This window comes from Anneissia japonica, unplaced genomic scaffold (assembly GCF_011630105.1).
Source record: "Anneissia japonica isolate Jap-2015-1 unplaced genomic scaffold, ASM1163010v1 scaffold287727_len1644234_cov201, whole genome shotgun sequence".
Taxonomy (NCBI): domain Eukaryota; kingdom Metazoa; phylum Echinodermata; class Crinoidea; order Comatulida; family Comatulidae; genus Anneissia; species Anneissia japonica.
Window position 1 is genome coordinate 1,017,186 of NW_022713615.1, and position 14,664 is coordinate 1,031,849.

The 14,664-nt window shown below is 35.3% G+C and overlaps 2 protein-coding genes across 4 annotated transcripts in view; one reads left to right on the forward strand and one right to left on the reverse strand.

Annotated features, from left to right (window-relative positions):
* LOC117108566 (uncharacterized protein YegU-like) overlaps positions 1-1,161 on the reverse strand; it is an 8,896-nt gene extending 7,735 nt beyond the window's left edge. Inside the window, exons 1-2 of one of the 2 annotated variants that reach the window (XM_033250617.1) lie at positions 1,009-1,161; positions 93-284 (exon numbers count right to left, since the gene is read on the reverse strand). In XM_033250617.1, the coding sequence (XP_033106508.1) occupies positions 93-245 (153 nt within the window). In that variant the 5' untranslated portion in view covers positions 246-284; positions 1,009-1,161. Of the gene's footprint in view, positions 1-92; positions 285-1,005 lie in introns of both variants that reach the window. The other variant, XM_033250618.1, reaches the window with a different exon arrangement.
* A 3,886-nt stretch (positions 1,162-5,047) lies between these two features.
* On the forward strand, positions 5,048-11,291 carry LOC117108617. Of its 2 annotated transcripts, none has more exons than XM_033250700.1 (8): positions 5,048-5,185; positions 5,776-5,938; positions 6,689-6,838; positions 6,948-7,091; positions 7,565-7,719; positions 8,847-9,012; positions 9,879-10,037; positions 10,303-11,291. In XM_033250700.1, exons 1-8 carry the CDS (start codon positions 5,133-5,135, stop codon positions 10,471-10,473), a joined length of 1,161 nt encoding a protein of 386 aa, XP_033106591.1. In that variant the 5' UTR covers positions 5,048-5,132; the 3' UTR covers positions 10,474-11,291. The 2 variants fall into 2 exon arrangements, with proteins under 2 accessions (XP_033106591.1, XP_033106592.1); XM_033250701.1 differs by having other exon boundaries at positions 5,053-5,185; positions 5,771-5,938.
* The last annotated feature ends 3,373 nt before the right edge of the window (positions 11,292-14,664 follow it).

The window sequence follows — 14,664 nt, forward strand, 5'->3', positions numbered from 1 at the left end:
CCCCCCACCCTTTTTAAATTTCTTGATCTGCCACTATTATGTCAACGGATTTAAAAATTCTCTTTTGTGTTGGTAAATAGTTTAGCTCTTACCTTTGCAGCCTGATCTTTGTTCATGAACTCTGTCAACAGACCAATGGCATCTCCAATACAGTTGCCATAGATTGTTCCCAGAACATGGTCTTTCAGGCATCCTTCAAACTTCAAGTCTGTCAAGTAGGAGAAGTCTGAATGATGTTGTCCCATTTCAGATTTTGTTTGGTACAAAAACGTAAAATTATGATTCTGGAAGATGAAAAAGATTTGATATTTAAAAAAAAAAAAACAACCTGGATTTTGTAAGCATCAAGATAACAGACAAATGACATGTAAATAAATATAAGGTAAGAAGTGTAGTCGTCATCATGATTAAATTAAAATAATAAAAATGACAGAGAAATTCAGCATTTTAAAGACTTTCTCTAGCTTTAATCCACTGTGTGATGAAGGCTAGGGAAAAAATTGTTTGGTATAGTTTACAGTTATGTGCAGAGTGCCTTTGCCATTCGTATGGTTTTGAAAAATAAAACAATTTTAAAGACTTTTAAGAAGTTATGTGATCTACAGGTACTTATAACTCTAGGATATTTTGCAATCCACATTAACAAGAACCAAGAACCTCCCGAAAAAAAGAAAAAAGAAGGGGAAAAAAAAAAAGGTGAAAAAGTGAAGTGGTTTAAAACAACTCTTCATGCATGAGCTATCCGAGTTTCGGAAGTAGACATAAGTTAATTTGTATGGGAATTTATGAAGGCCTAATAAACAGAAAGGCCTAATTAACAGACTTAGGCCTACTCTTAGCCATCGAATAGCTATGCCAACCATGGCCTAACGTAGCCTGCCTGCAGGTGCAAGGCCAGACTCTACCCTCCATCTAAACAGCCCCAACTCAACTGATCAGAGATTCAAGAGAGGCCTAAAAACTAAACTAGCTTTAAACTTTTAAAAAAAGATATAAAGTTCCTACTACCAGTAGCCAGAGCTCTTTGATTTTGAGTGTGTTTCCTCGAATACAACCACATTCAGATATTAACTACACATCATCGACTAAAATAGACATTACATCTTGTAATTTGTAGTTATTATAAATGAACGACTGAATTGCACCAGAAGAAGGAAATTGTTTATGGCTAGGCTTCAAACCAGACAGTGTTTACATAATGATACTGTTCAGTAGCGTAAACTTCCAGTCTAATCTAATGTTTGTGGTATAATGTTGACAATAGGGGGCGAGTATGGAACGCCGTTACTGCCTTTGGTGGCTCTTTTCCGTTCGGCGCATTTGCTATTCGGCCCTTTTAACATTACGTTCGGTGCTTTTTACATTACGTTCGGTGCTTTTTACATTACGTTCAGTACTTTTATTAACATTACATTCGGTGCTTTGAAACATTACGTTCGGTGCTTTTATCATTACGTTCGGTGCTTTTGCCACACTTACGGATCTTTTATCATTTGGTGCTTTTTAGTTTTACCTTTCGGTCCTTTCATCATTACGTACGGTTCTTTTATCATTCGGTGCTTTCATGACCTTTGACTTCGGGTCAAGTGGAAAAAATCAACGGCTGTGGGATCGAGCCTAGTGGAACTTGCGTGCTCCTTCTCTCTTTCTTCTCTTTCATTTTTTTTCTTTTCTTCTTTCAACTTCTTAGTTTCATTAAAGCAAAATCAGTCACAAAGACATGGGCATGACTTACATATCCTACACTCAGCAAGGTGAAACACAGAATTCACAAACATACTCTCATATGTGGGAATGGTTGGCACAGCAGTTGTGCTCCGGTTTGTCAACCTCGAGGTTAGGGTTCAAACGTTCACTGTGCATTTTGTTTGTGTCCTTTGACAAGGCAATTTACCTATGCTTGTCTCTTTCCACCCAGGAGTGTAGTTGAGTACCTAGTTAAAATGTACTGGGGGAATTAAAAAGGTGGCATGGAAAGGAACTGGTCCCCGTACCATAAATGCTGAAGCTTAGTACAATGGCTCATAACAGCTCATTCTCCTATGTTCATTAATGAATATGGAACTAGATTTTGCCTTTTACTCTCATGAAAATTGTATTTCTGCATGTGTTAAATATTTTTCAGGCTTGTTTATTTGTTAACGTGAGTCCAGACAAGAAGAACATGAGCGAGTCAATGAGCACACTTCAGTTTGGAGCAAACGCTAAACAAGTTCAGCTCGGTAAAGCAACTCAAAATATCAAGGGCCATTAAGGAAATGTTATATAATCTAAAATCTAATACAATAACTTGACCACATGGGCTGCTGCCTGTCTCTTATACACATCTAGATGTGTATAAGAGACAGCGCATAGACTTACTATTGTCACAACAGTACTAGTATTAGTACGATTTATCTGTCTCAATACCATTTCAATTATGTCATAATTATTGTTACCATCATAAACATCATCCTTAGAATCATAATCATCATCATTATCATTATTACCATCACTATTCTAGTTATCTGTGAGTGTATCTATCTCTTAACAATGTTCGATATCATCTTAACATCTGAAAGATTAATCTTGTTTGCTTGTAACTACGAATTTTGATAGAATTTAAAAAATTAAAGCTATGCTAATATGTAAATATAGCTAGAGAAGAAATGAAATAAAATTAGGAAAAAATTGCATTATTACTAAATTATATTATAATAACAATAGATAATAATAACTTGTGCTAAATATTGTCTTCGTAAAAAATTTGTAAGAGTTCTATTAGAGGCTGGAATAATGAGGCAACCCACTAATAAATGATATTCAGTAATAATATTGACTTTATATTTTTTTATAAAAGTTATTTTGCTTTCACCTGGTGTTTTTTTTTTTCTGGGTGTTATTTTTCTCTTGTTTGTACTGTGTGGCTTCTGCTTTTTTAAGGTTTCTCTATATGTTTATATATTTGCATAGAGGTTTATATTTATATACTGTTATGTATTTTACACTGTTTCTTACCTGTAAGTGGCGATTCTTCGCTGTTGGAAAACTAAATAAAAATAAAACAATTTGGAGTTATGATATTTCTATTGATGACTGTACATATTAATTTATGCCAGGACCGTCCTACCACCAGACTTTCTTCTGATACATTTATGTTATCTGTTCCTCGATGTAAATCAAAATCCCATAAATCTAAAATTTTCAGCAAATTATGCCCATCTGGAATACCCTTTCTTTAGTAGGGGGTGGGGGATTTAGGGGGACTGTGCCTGGTCCCCATTTTGAAAATTTAAATTTAAAAAAAAAGAAAAAAAGAAATTATTGATCGCCCAAAATACAAGATACAAGATAACTTTATTGTCCGAATGAAAATTACATTTGGATGATACATCGCATGAAAAATGCATCAGGGCTTACTTCTGGGTGTATAGAAAACAAAAATGGCATTGTCGCATGATTGACCCCCTAGAGTAGTGTTGTCTCTCGGTCACCCCCTGCTTTCGGACGTCTCTGGATCGGCCCCTATTAGCTAATTGATTAGATTCTTCTTTTTAACTTTCAAAAAACAAAATGTTTGAATTTTATAATGTTAAATTGAAATTAAATTTTCTTCCTAAGAATACTTGCACATGGATATTGTTTTGTCACTGCATTGCTGTTGTTAAATGCTGAAATTTTTCTAATTAAATTTTTTTTTTTTCAAATTACACAAATCTTTAAATTTTATTTATTTTTGGTTGTAATTTTACTATTTTAAATGTCATTTTTAGGTGTGAATTTTTAAAATAATATATTTTTTATGTATCTATTGTAATCCATGTAAATATGTCAATTTAAATGAACAAATAATTCAATTCTTTTGAATTTTATTGTAAATAATTATTAATTTCAATAATTTTAATTGTAATATTAATTTCAGCTATAGTATAGGCCTATCAGAATTTTGATATAACTGTTCGATTGTTTTTAATCGTTTAAAAAAGTTATAATCTATTACTGAAGTTGCCTTTTGTTCATTTGATCCCAAATAGTCGCCTAATTTCTAAAACATATTTTTTTTATTGCTTCGTTTATTCATTTATTGGATATTGTACACTTTGTTATCTTTTTTATTTAGCCTATATTCTCAGTTTCACTCACTGTTTAAGAGAGAATCTCTTGGTATTAGCATGGAGGTATTATTGAGAAGGAGATCACTCGGCAACAGATCCCTTTGACGCGACAAACCTATGTGTTCCCCGCTTTTGGATCGCGCGCGGGCGTATTACCCTATAATTCACATTTTTTCGTTAGCAACAACTTGCCAACGACATGCACTTATACCATAGAGATCTGTCTCTTATACACATCTATGTCCCGAGATGTGCGTCCTTTTGTTGAATTACCTTGTTAAAACCATGGAGGTATTATTGAGAAGGAGATCACTCGGCAACAGATCCCTTTGACGCGACAAACCTATGTGTCTGTCTCTTATACACATCTAGATGTGTATAAGAGACAGACTCTATGGAGTGTCTGCTATAGTTCGAGCATTGTTTATAATTAATATCTGTTAAAATTAGAATGGGCGAATTTAGGCCAATTTATGAAAATTGAAGTTGAAATATACTATACTTTTATAATTCATGTAAATGTTCCATTAAATTCGAAACTTTTCTTGGTGGAAAATGTTAATATGTTTGATATTTTATGAGAGATGAATGTATCAGCTTCAAAATAAAAAAGATTGCGCAGCCATAGTGATTGACAGTATGTAGTGCGCATTGAGAAAAGAAGGTGCTCTCCATTTCGTCATGTTCAATTTTTTGGTCAACTATGCCTGTTGAAAATTTGATGGCGGGGAACATATGGGACTTCAAAGGCATCGCGCAAACGTTCTTTACGCGCTGCGGCAACTTTGATCTTGGTTCATTTGCATAGCGCTGCGTGCGCGTAGCTTTGCCGAGTGATCTCCTTCTCAATAATACCTCCATGGTATTAGCTTGGTATTAGGACTACTCTTTTCGCCCTCTGTTGCCAACATGTGCTCACAATCATTAGCCTCTAGCGCCAGGAAGTATGAAAACGGTGGGTGTTCAAAGGCTAGTTATAAACAAAATAAAAAACCAACAAAATAATAATTATTATTACAAAGGTAAGACAGGAGGCCCATGTTGACAGACAGACAAAAGACGACAAACAATACAGGCACACAAGTGGAAAAGTAAGTGAGCTAGGTTTCCAGCCTAGGCCTAGTTCTCTACTTAGATTAGAATTAGAAAAAAACTCGAGTACAGAAAGTAACTCTTTTAGTTTAGGCCTAGCTAGACGGGGCTTGCTTGGCCCCCTGCTTGGAGTATAGTAGTAGTAGTACTACTACTAAACTATGCTCAGAAGCTGACTGACAGACTTGTAGTCGACTTCTAGGTCAGCCTAGCTAGAAAGGAGCAACTCCTGCTAGTAGTAGAAGTAACAGTAAACAACAGTAGTACTTCCCGAGCCTTTCTGGCCTAGCCTGGCCTATCCTACTATTATTATGACTATATCCTATGACTGTTTTAAAAAGGCACTAAAGACTTGCCTCTTTATACGATATAACAACTTCAACTGGCATCTTTCAGCGCTTTGAAGCTATTTTTTGAATTAGGGGCTTTGTAACAGTATTATAATTATTATTATTATTATTATTATTATTGTTATTGTTATTGTTACCTACATTTTTTGCTTGACCATCATTGAGATTCAGAGATGATGTATGTTCGCAGTTCTACATAGTTGAAAGAGTCTATGATTTTCTCAAATCATACAGTTTAGGTCACATGAAACAAAATCTGAAATGGGCCAACAACACTCTTACTCAACAAACTTTAAGTCAGAATGCCTGAAAGACCATGTTCTGGGAACAATCTATGGCAACTGTATTGGAGATGCTATTGGTCTGTTGACAGAATTCATGAACAAAGAGCAGGCTGCAAAGGTAAGAGGCTTAATAAGCCAGGAACACACTGCACAGATGGTCAGTACTAGCTGACTCGATTCTGTGGACGAGTGGTGTGCTCAACGATCGTTTTGAATTACAATTTGCTTAGTCTTCCATCCACAATCAGCAGACGGAGTCGCATCCAGGGGTGGTGCTTTAGTGGTGGTCCATGGGGGGGGGGATTAGTGGCCCCGTCGGAGGGAGCTTCCCCCTCCCCGTTGGGGAGAAAAACCACAATTTGTCAGGGAGAGAAAAAAAATATGTATTTTCTACATAGTTATTAGTAGAATCATTTATAAAATCAATTAAATGCCTTTGAAACCCCCTAAATTGTCATATTTAATTTTCCCCTGGACCACTTTCAAAACATTTTGAGATATACGATTCACAGTGTGTGCCCAGTTTAAATGTCAGGAAAAACACTCAATCATATATTGGCTGAATCCCCTGTTTTCCTGGCAGTCTTGAATTATCTGACAATCAGAAGTTCATTAGCTTGAATCATAAGCTTCGCCATCTCCTATGACACAGTTAGATAATTGAAATTGTTAATTTGTAGAATGTATATTAAAGACTCAAATCCAAATTCTTATGTTTGCTTTTAATAGACATTGTGCTTGTTCTCTATTATTGACAGTTATTCCATTACGAAATTTTATTCTCATTAATAAAAAGAAAATTATTCATGCGACAAAAATTATGTTGAATCTTTATTTGATTTATTTAATATTTTTAAATTCTATTTAGGAATATCCAAATAAGCCACTGGAATACAGTTCGAAGACTTTAATTCCAAAGCAGTTTCGACATCAGCATCGCTTCCCCGTAGCTGATTGGACGGATGATAGTGACCAGATGATTCTAATTATGCAGTCATTAACAGACAACAAAGGAAAGGTAAATTTTACGTTAATTCAGTTATTTTATTTATTTATTATTTACATTATTACGAGAGTGCCGTTCTTTCAACGAGTAAATTGTCCTATTTTTTATGTTCTCATGGCAGACTGTGGCGACAGATTTTGCTGATAGAATGCTGACTTGGGCTAAAGAAGGCTTCAAAGAGCTTGGTGATTCTTGTGGAATGGGTATTGGTAGGACTACCGGCATGGTTCTGTACGATTTAAGTTTTACAACTGACCCTCATGAGGTATGTTTTCTTGCTTCTGGCCCACCTTTCTTAACCCTTCACCACAAAAAAAGGAAGGGTGAGTGCCTACCTAAAACCAGTACAAGTAAATTTTGTGAACATTACAATTAAAACATAAATCAGGATTTACTCTCTGTTGTAAAAACACTTTAAATTTCCGCTTAAGAAGGACAATTATCAACTTCAAGAAGGATGCATAATTTGAAAGAATTTAATTTTCACTTATTTAGAGACATTTTACTATGAAAAATTCTTAAATTGATTATCAGCAGCCTAATAACAGTGTTATTTATGAGTCTGGTAATTGGTGAGTAAAATATTTTCTTGTTCTAATTTTCAATTGATTGTAAACTTACTTTCATTACAAATTTATGCAAATCAAATATTGAGTTCAATTTCTTAGTTTAACAGATGCATTTGACCCACAGATTATAAACTGTTGATTTGTTTTCTTATTTCTGCCATTTCTGTAGTCTGCCAAGTATGTATGGGAATCGGGTAACAAGTCCATAGCTCCCAATGGAGCTGTGATGAGGACCTCAATTATCGGAATTTGCAACTTTGGAAACATGAAAACCGTCATCAGCAACACTATAAACATTTGTAAAGTTACACATGCCGACCCCAGGTAATGCAATTTAATTTAATGTTTCATAGGTCCAATGTAACTTAGACAACAGTGTTTACACTGATTGGGCTACCCTATTGAAATAAATTGGAATAGATATTCTTGTGACAGTTCATTATATAATAATAATGATGATGTTGATAATAACCTTATACAGGTCTAGATGGGTATAAGAGGCGGTGCTATTGGTCTGTTGACAGAATTCATGAACAAAGAGCAGGCTGCAAAGGTAAGAGGCTTAACAAGCCGGGAACACACTGCACAGATGGTCAGTACTAGCTGACTCAATTCTGTGGATGAGTGGTGTGCTCAACGATCGTTTTGAATTACAATTTGCTTAGTCTTCCATCCACAATCAGCAGACGGAGTCGCATCCAGGGGTGGTGCTTTAGTTAATGTACAAGTTTTCCTTAGATAACACAAAACACAAAATGTATTCAAAATATGAGCATTTTGACCCGTCCTCATGTCTCTTTCAGCAATGAAAATATATGTTGACTACTACAAAATTTTGATATCTTGCACATCCTATAGGCATCCGTAGTCTAATGGATATGACACGCGCCCTGACAGCGAGAGGTTGCAAGTTCAAATCCCACCAGAGTTACTTTTAATACAACTGAATTGAAAGGAACTTTTTGTTGAAGGGCTATGCTTGATATGATTATAACATCTTGTTCCTATTTGAGCACTGTTACTATTATGTATCCATTTGTTTATACTGTGTTCACAGTGCTACACAGCAAACCTAATTTAAATATTATTTACTATGATTTGCAAGCTGCAATCTAAAAGCTTTTCCAGCTTATCTATAGCTCCAGTATGTGTGAACGTTTCAGTCAATTGTATGAGAGAAAGTGCCTGGGGGTTAAATCTGCACATATGTCCTGTAGGTTTCTGTGATGGAATGGATATGACACATGCCCTAGCAGCGAGAGGTTGTAGGTTCGAATCCCGGCAAAGACACTTTTTTCATATGACTGAATTGAAAGGAACTTTTCATTTAAGGCATATACTTGATACGAATATAACATCTTATTAATAATTTGAGCACTGTTAGTATTATTGAACTATATAATATACCATATATACACATTCCGTTATTCTGTAACTTTACTTGCCAACAGATGTCAAGTTTCAACTGTTGCTGTGACAACTGCCATAGCAATGATGCTGCAGGGCAAATACTTCAAAGATGGGACATATGATGTCAGTAAATTGTCAGAAGATGCGTTTAATTATGCAAAGGAACATTTACCAAAATTGGAAGATGGAAATGAAGACCCAGATGCTGTATGCATTATATTTTAATAATTTTGATTAGTTTTTTAGTTTGTAGTTTAGTTTGGTTATTTTTTCTTTGAAGGATGATTTGTCCAGTCAATCTGTTAATTTGGGGCCTTTGATGCAGTGATGGCTTCAGAAATTTGCTGCTGCAAAGGGTCCAAGTCTGATGGGGTTCGAAATTAGAGGCCACCTAGGGTTCGGGTCTAGAAGGAAAATCCTGTGTGGAAGTCAGGGGAATAAAACTTTGCTGAAAAAATATGTTAGATTTTAAGATCCTAATATTCTGATATTGAAGTTCATTCATGTTAAGCCAAGAATATAAGGGTAAAGGCCTGTTTATACTTTCAACGATAACTATAACGATAAAAAGGTAAAAGGCAATGTTCATAAAGAAAATAACAGAAATAAGGGAAGTTTTTACACTACGACGATTCGATAACGATTTATCAGTTATGCGGTAACAAAATGTTTGCCAAATCAAATCAGATGACGTAGGTCATAATCATTGAAAAACATTAAAATCGTAGTTGTAGCAACGATTTTATCGTTTTTCAATGATTATGACGTCATCTGATTTGATTTGTCAAAATATTTTGTTATCGTATACACGATAAATCGTTATCGAATCATCCTAGTGTAAAACCTCTCCCATTTCTTTTATTTTCTATATGAATAATTGCTTTTTAGCTTTTTATCGTTATCGTTGCAAGTATAAACAGGCCTTTATACTACACATGAAATTAATGAAGTTATTTGATCATATATTATAAATAATTATTATTAATATTAGTATTAGACATTACAAGCTCAAGCACCAGCTCCATTCATTTGTATATTATTTTTACATATTCAATAATAATTTTTTTTTGTAGATTGCTGAATTGAGACGACACATGTTTGCTAATTCTCTAGATGAGCTAAATTTGGCTGAGGTTGGAAAGATTGGCTACACATACAAATGTCTTGGAGCAGGATTCTGGGCATTTAGACAAGACAATTTCAGGGATGCAATTGAAGCCATTACTATGGAGGTAAGATTTAAGAACAATTCTTTTTTTTTTTAAATACAAAATATAATATGTAGTTGCTGAGGTATAAACCCATGCAGATTATAATCTGCATCCTGTTATAATAAGCCCTTTTTTTCTCTTATTAATAATTTTATATTATGCACAATATAAATTCGCTTTATAAAGTACAAGCATGTATACTCAGCCCAGTTATGATTGGCAAGGTTCATTAATTTGATTGACACTTCGAAAATGTCCATTGACTTTGATGCTTTTTGTTTTGTAGGCTGGAGATGCTGATACAAATGGTGCTGTAGCTGGTGCTCTGTTAGGTTGCAAACTGGGAGCAGCGGCCCTACCTGCCTCTTGGCGTGATCAACTGAAACACAAGACATGGCTGGATAAACAGATTAGGAACTTTGTAACTGCTTGTAAAATTCCAATCAAGATGGAATAATGTATATCAAGAGCATGTTGTATTCGTTATTAATTATTATTATACTACTGTATATTTCATTATTATATTTATTACTGTACATTATTTGTCTGAACCTTAAATATAGAATTTTGTAACTTATTAAAGAATTGTAATACAGTATTTTGTATAAAGGATTTGTATGTCGTGTGCAATATTGTTATTTATTAGTACAGTATTGCCTTTTTATGCTGTGATCATTCTTATTCTTAATCTTTATTGCCAAATCGAGAACATAAACAGTAAGCCTTATGATGTTCATTGTTTTTACAGTTTCAAGAAAATCTTGTGTCTTTTATTGTTTGTAGATAGTTAAAGAGTCGAACACTATGGAGAAACAACTTCATTAACTACTGTATCATCTGTAGAATATTTTAACTTCCAAGAAAGAGGAAATCCTAGACGGTATTCATATTTATGCAGCATAGTGCTAAGACGTTGTTATTGTAGATCAGTTTTAAGTTCTTCCACCAGAGGTATAGAGAAACAATTCCATTACTAACATGTTATTCATTCATTAATATTGTAATTATGTATTACATGCATGTAAATGTGTTAAGCCCTTTATAATAATTGTAAATAACAATAATGAAAATAACGATGACAGTGACAAGTAAAACGATAAACAACAATAATTATGTTGTGGGTCTGTATTCATCAAAGGAGATGCTCATGAACATTATTAAAAAATTGACGATGAACTAAGCATAATAAATACAGTTTGCCCTCCAATTCGAGACCAATTTGGGACCTGAAAATGTGGGGTGGTCTCGGGGTTGGTCTCCAATTAGAGGGCTAGCTTTGTGTTAAAAAGTTGAAAATGTTGTTATTTGGGTCTTTGGAAAGTGGTCTCGAATTGGAGGGGGCTGGGAATTATAGGGGTCTCGAATTGGATTTTGCATTGTAAATGAAATGAAACATGTGCAGCTACATGTTAATTTCTGGACCTTAAGCTCTACTTTAGGTAAATCAAAAGCCAATAAACTGATACAGTATTTTCAAGCTATTAAAGTTTCTCAAGGAATTTGCCAATACTGTAATTATGAAAATAGAAATGTGTAGCTTGGTGGTTATAATGTTTGTTTTCCATCTCAGGGTTCTGGTTTGCAGTCCTGCTAAAAAACAGGATTTAGGCCTATTTTATCGCAAAAACAGCTCCACTAAGCCTCATATTGAGACTTGCTTTATAGAGCATACAATGGGGCAAGTGAGAGGAAAGCTCCAATTTTGTTTGGGGCAAGGTCCGCGACAAGAGCAAAGTGGGCGTGGTCGGGTGTCGATTAAAATGTTGCGACAATTTAAGGGGTTTAGAGGCTTATCGATTTTACATATAGATAGTCTACTACTAGTATGTAGCAAATACATATAATTTTTTTTTCTCCCCGACGAATTGTGATTTTTATTCTCTTCTGGGCGGGGGCGAAGAAATTTTTCTGGGGGTAAATCCCCCCCCCCCTCCGTAGCGCCGCGCGCCACTGAAAGCATACTCTCAGGGTCGGACAACAATTAGCTTGCTACTACTGTCGGTATGATTGTAAATATGCAAGTAGGTAATATGCTTTATTTTTCAGTTATTAATAATGAAACACGAATATTTCTCTTTATACAAATGCTGAAAATTACTCATCCACCGATATTTTGTATTCCTTATTAATAGCCTTGTGTTATTACTTATAAAACAATGTATTTTGTATTTCGTAAATAATTTAGCTAGGTCTATTTTTGTAAGTATTATGTATTGTCGAGACTGGGTAAAATGCGATTTTTTATACTTAAAAGCTTGTCTTGTCTAACATTTCTTCATCAACAGCAACACATAAGTTAGCAAAGTGGCAAATTTTCAGATTTACGACATTTTTTCATCTATAATCAAGGAGCAGTCATATGCCTACTAATGTTAGCATTTTGTTAGTTACTTTCAATAACGTATCATTTAGTGACAGTATAATATTTCTTACAAAGTGCGGGCATCAATCTATATACAAGGAAAAATTTGAGTCATTTTTGCTGAGAATGCTCTGACGACGTACAGTTACGCAGTGTTAAATTAGATCAGAGGTTACGAATGTACATTTTACCAGGGAAGTCATGAAAACCCTCAAAATAATGAAAATCTATAGAAATGGCAAATACTGTCATAAAAAATGGATAACCTGTAAAAATACAGGCGGTCCCTTTTTGACATAAACAGGGATAAAATAAACTATAGGCCTATTACAAAGAAATTTCGAGGTGCCCTGATTTTGTTTATACAGTACAGTACTGCATTATGTAATGTATTTTAGTAAATACACTCTACAATCATTCTAAGTGCCATATAATGTGGACATACATGAACCAAAAGTTACCCCATATTGAAAAAGAATTCTGTTATTTGTAAATAAACTGAATTATAAATCGAAATTGGTAGCTATATGAGTATCTGATGTTCTTTCATTGTTTGTCTTTCTAATTAATAGGTCAGGAACCAGAAGGTGGTGGCCTCAGCTGAGCTTCCCGTCAGGGAAAGGAAATAAATTCCTCTGGGAGTTATGTGATTTTTGCAGATTATACTGTAATTGAAAATCGATTATAAGCGTTTCAAGTACCGTACGTCCCTAAATCATGGGCCGATAGTGGCGGACCCTTGCCCCGACACTCAAGATTTTGTCTCGGAACAGGCCCTCTTCTGCAGTGGCGCCGTGAGGCCCGAGTAACCGGGGCAAGTGCCCCGGGGTCCGGGTCCAACAGGGGCCCGCGATAACTAGGTAAAAAATAATAAATAAATACAAATGATTTTGATTTTGTGAACGTTTCTGTTCCCTCAGTGTTACTATACTCAGTATGTTATTTTATATAATTCCGACTTTTCTATCGTCGTTGTTGAAAATCTGGAACCCGATGTTGCAACACAATTTATTCAACACGGACATTCAGTTGTCTATCGATATTGTGATTAACTTCATACGGAAGCCCGTTAGTGCCACCAGTGAATTAAAATTTCAGAGCCGTTAAGTGACGGCCGCCGTAACTTCCATCCAGAAATCGGTAAAACATATTCTCTGATTTAGACATTTTCTTATTAGCCGAGAAAGGGTCTATGTTTTGACATAGGAACATCGGGTTCCAGATTTTCAACAACGACGATTGAAAAGTCGGAAATATATAAAAAATATATCCACTGCGGGACCCACTGTCTGTCCATTTTTTCTTTCTCTATGGTCTGTCAACTGTCATGGATATATTTTCTCATACCGGTTTTCAATTGTTAATAACTTACTCAGATATACAAATGAAGAAACTGAAATATGGTATTCAATATTTTATTGTGACAACAGTGTACAAAGCATTAACTCATTAGTACAGTCAGTACGGTTCACTGTTCCCTGGTACAATAAACATAGACAGAGCCATATATATAAAGAGTTGCGACATTCCGCTCCTTGGTTTACGAAAGTCACGTGGAACACAACCGTCCATTTTGTTTCATAATCTTCCCGATGAACACATGCAAAGTATATGTGTTACGTACATTGCATAATAATTTCACACACTTAATTGGGTCTACAATTATATTTTATAATTAACATCACTTAGTATGGACAGTGTATTAGAATTCATATATAATCGAATATTTGCGCGCTTGCGTGCTCGCGTAAATTCCATGCTCGCGTAAATTATTGGAATGAATTAGAATTTTTTTTCAATTATCGTTAATTCGTCACATTTTTAATCAAGGTAATTCAACAGAAGGACACACATCTCCGCTCTCGAACATAGCGCGTGCGTACAGTCCTTTGATCTTTACTGTGGCATCGACAATCCGTTCAGGGAGCCTTCATGATTGCGTCCGGGATCGCTATGTAGTACACACCGAAAACACTGTAGCGACAGTGTAGCGATTTTAAGGAAACCAGGTTGAGCTCACAATCAGCGGTGGTGGCAGAAATTTGCTGACGGAGGGGTCCGGACCAAGGCGACTACGAAGCCTTAGTCGACTGCCCGGAATAAAAAAAATAACTGTTAGGGTCCATGGGGAGAGTTTAATGGCTTGATTTGGTGCTTTTAGACCACAATTAGCTATCAAAAAAGCGTTATTTGGATAGGCAAATTATTGTTTTGATTAATTTTCAGTCCGACGACCTAGTCGTTTATCGGACGACGGGGGGTCCAGGCCTGTCCGGGGGGGGGGGG

Coding starts and splice junctions, on each gene's coding strand:
- LOC117108617 (XM_033250700.1), top strand. CDS start 5,133: ATGTTGACAGACAGACAAAAGACGACAAACAATACAGGCACACAAGTG. Junction 5,939..6,688: donor ACAAAGAGCAGGCTGCAAAG/GTAAGAGGCTTA, acceptor AATTCTATTTAG/GAATATCCAAATAAGCCACT. Junction 7,720..8,846: donor GTTACACATGCCGACCCCAG/GTAATGCAATTT, acceptor ACTTGCCAACAG/ATGTCAAGTTTCAACTGTTG.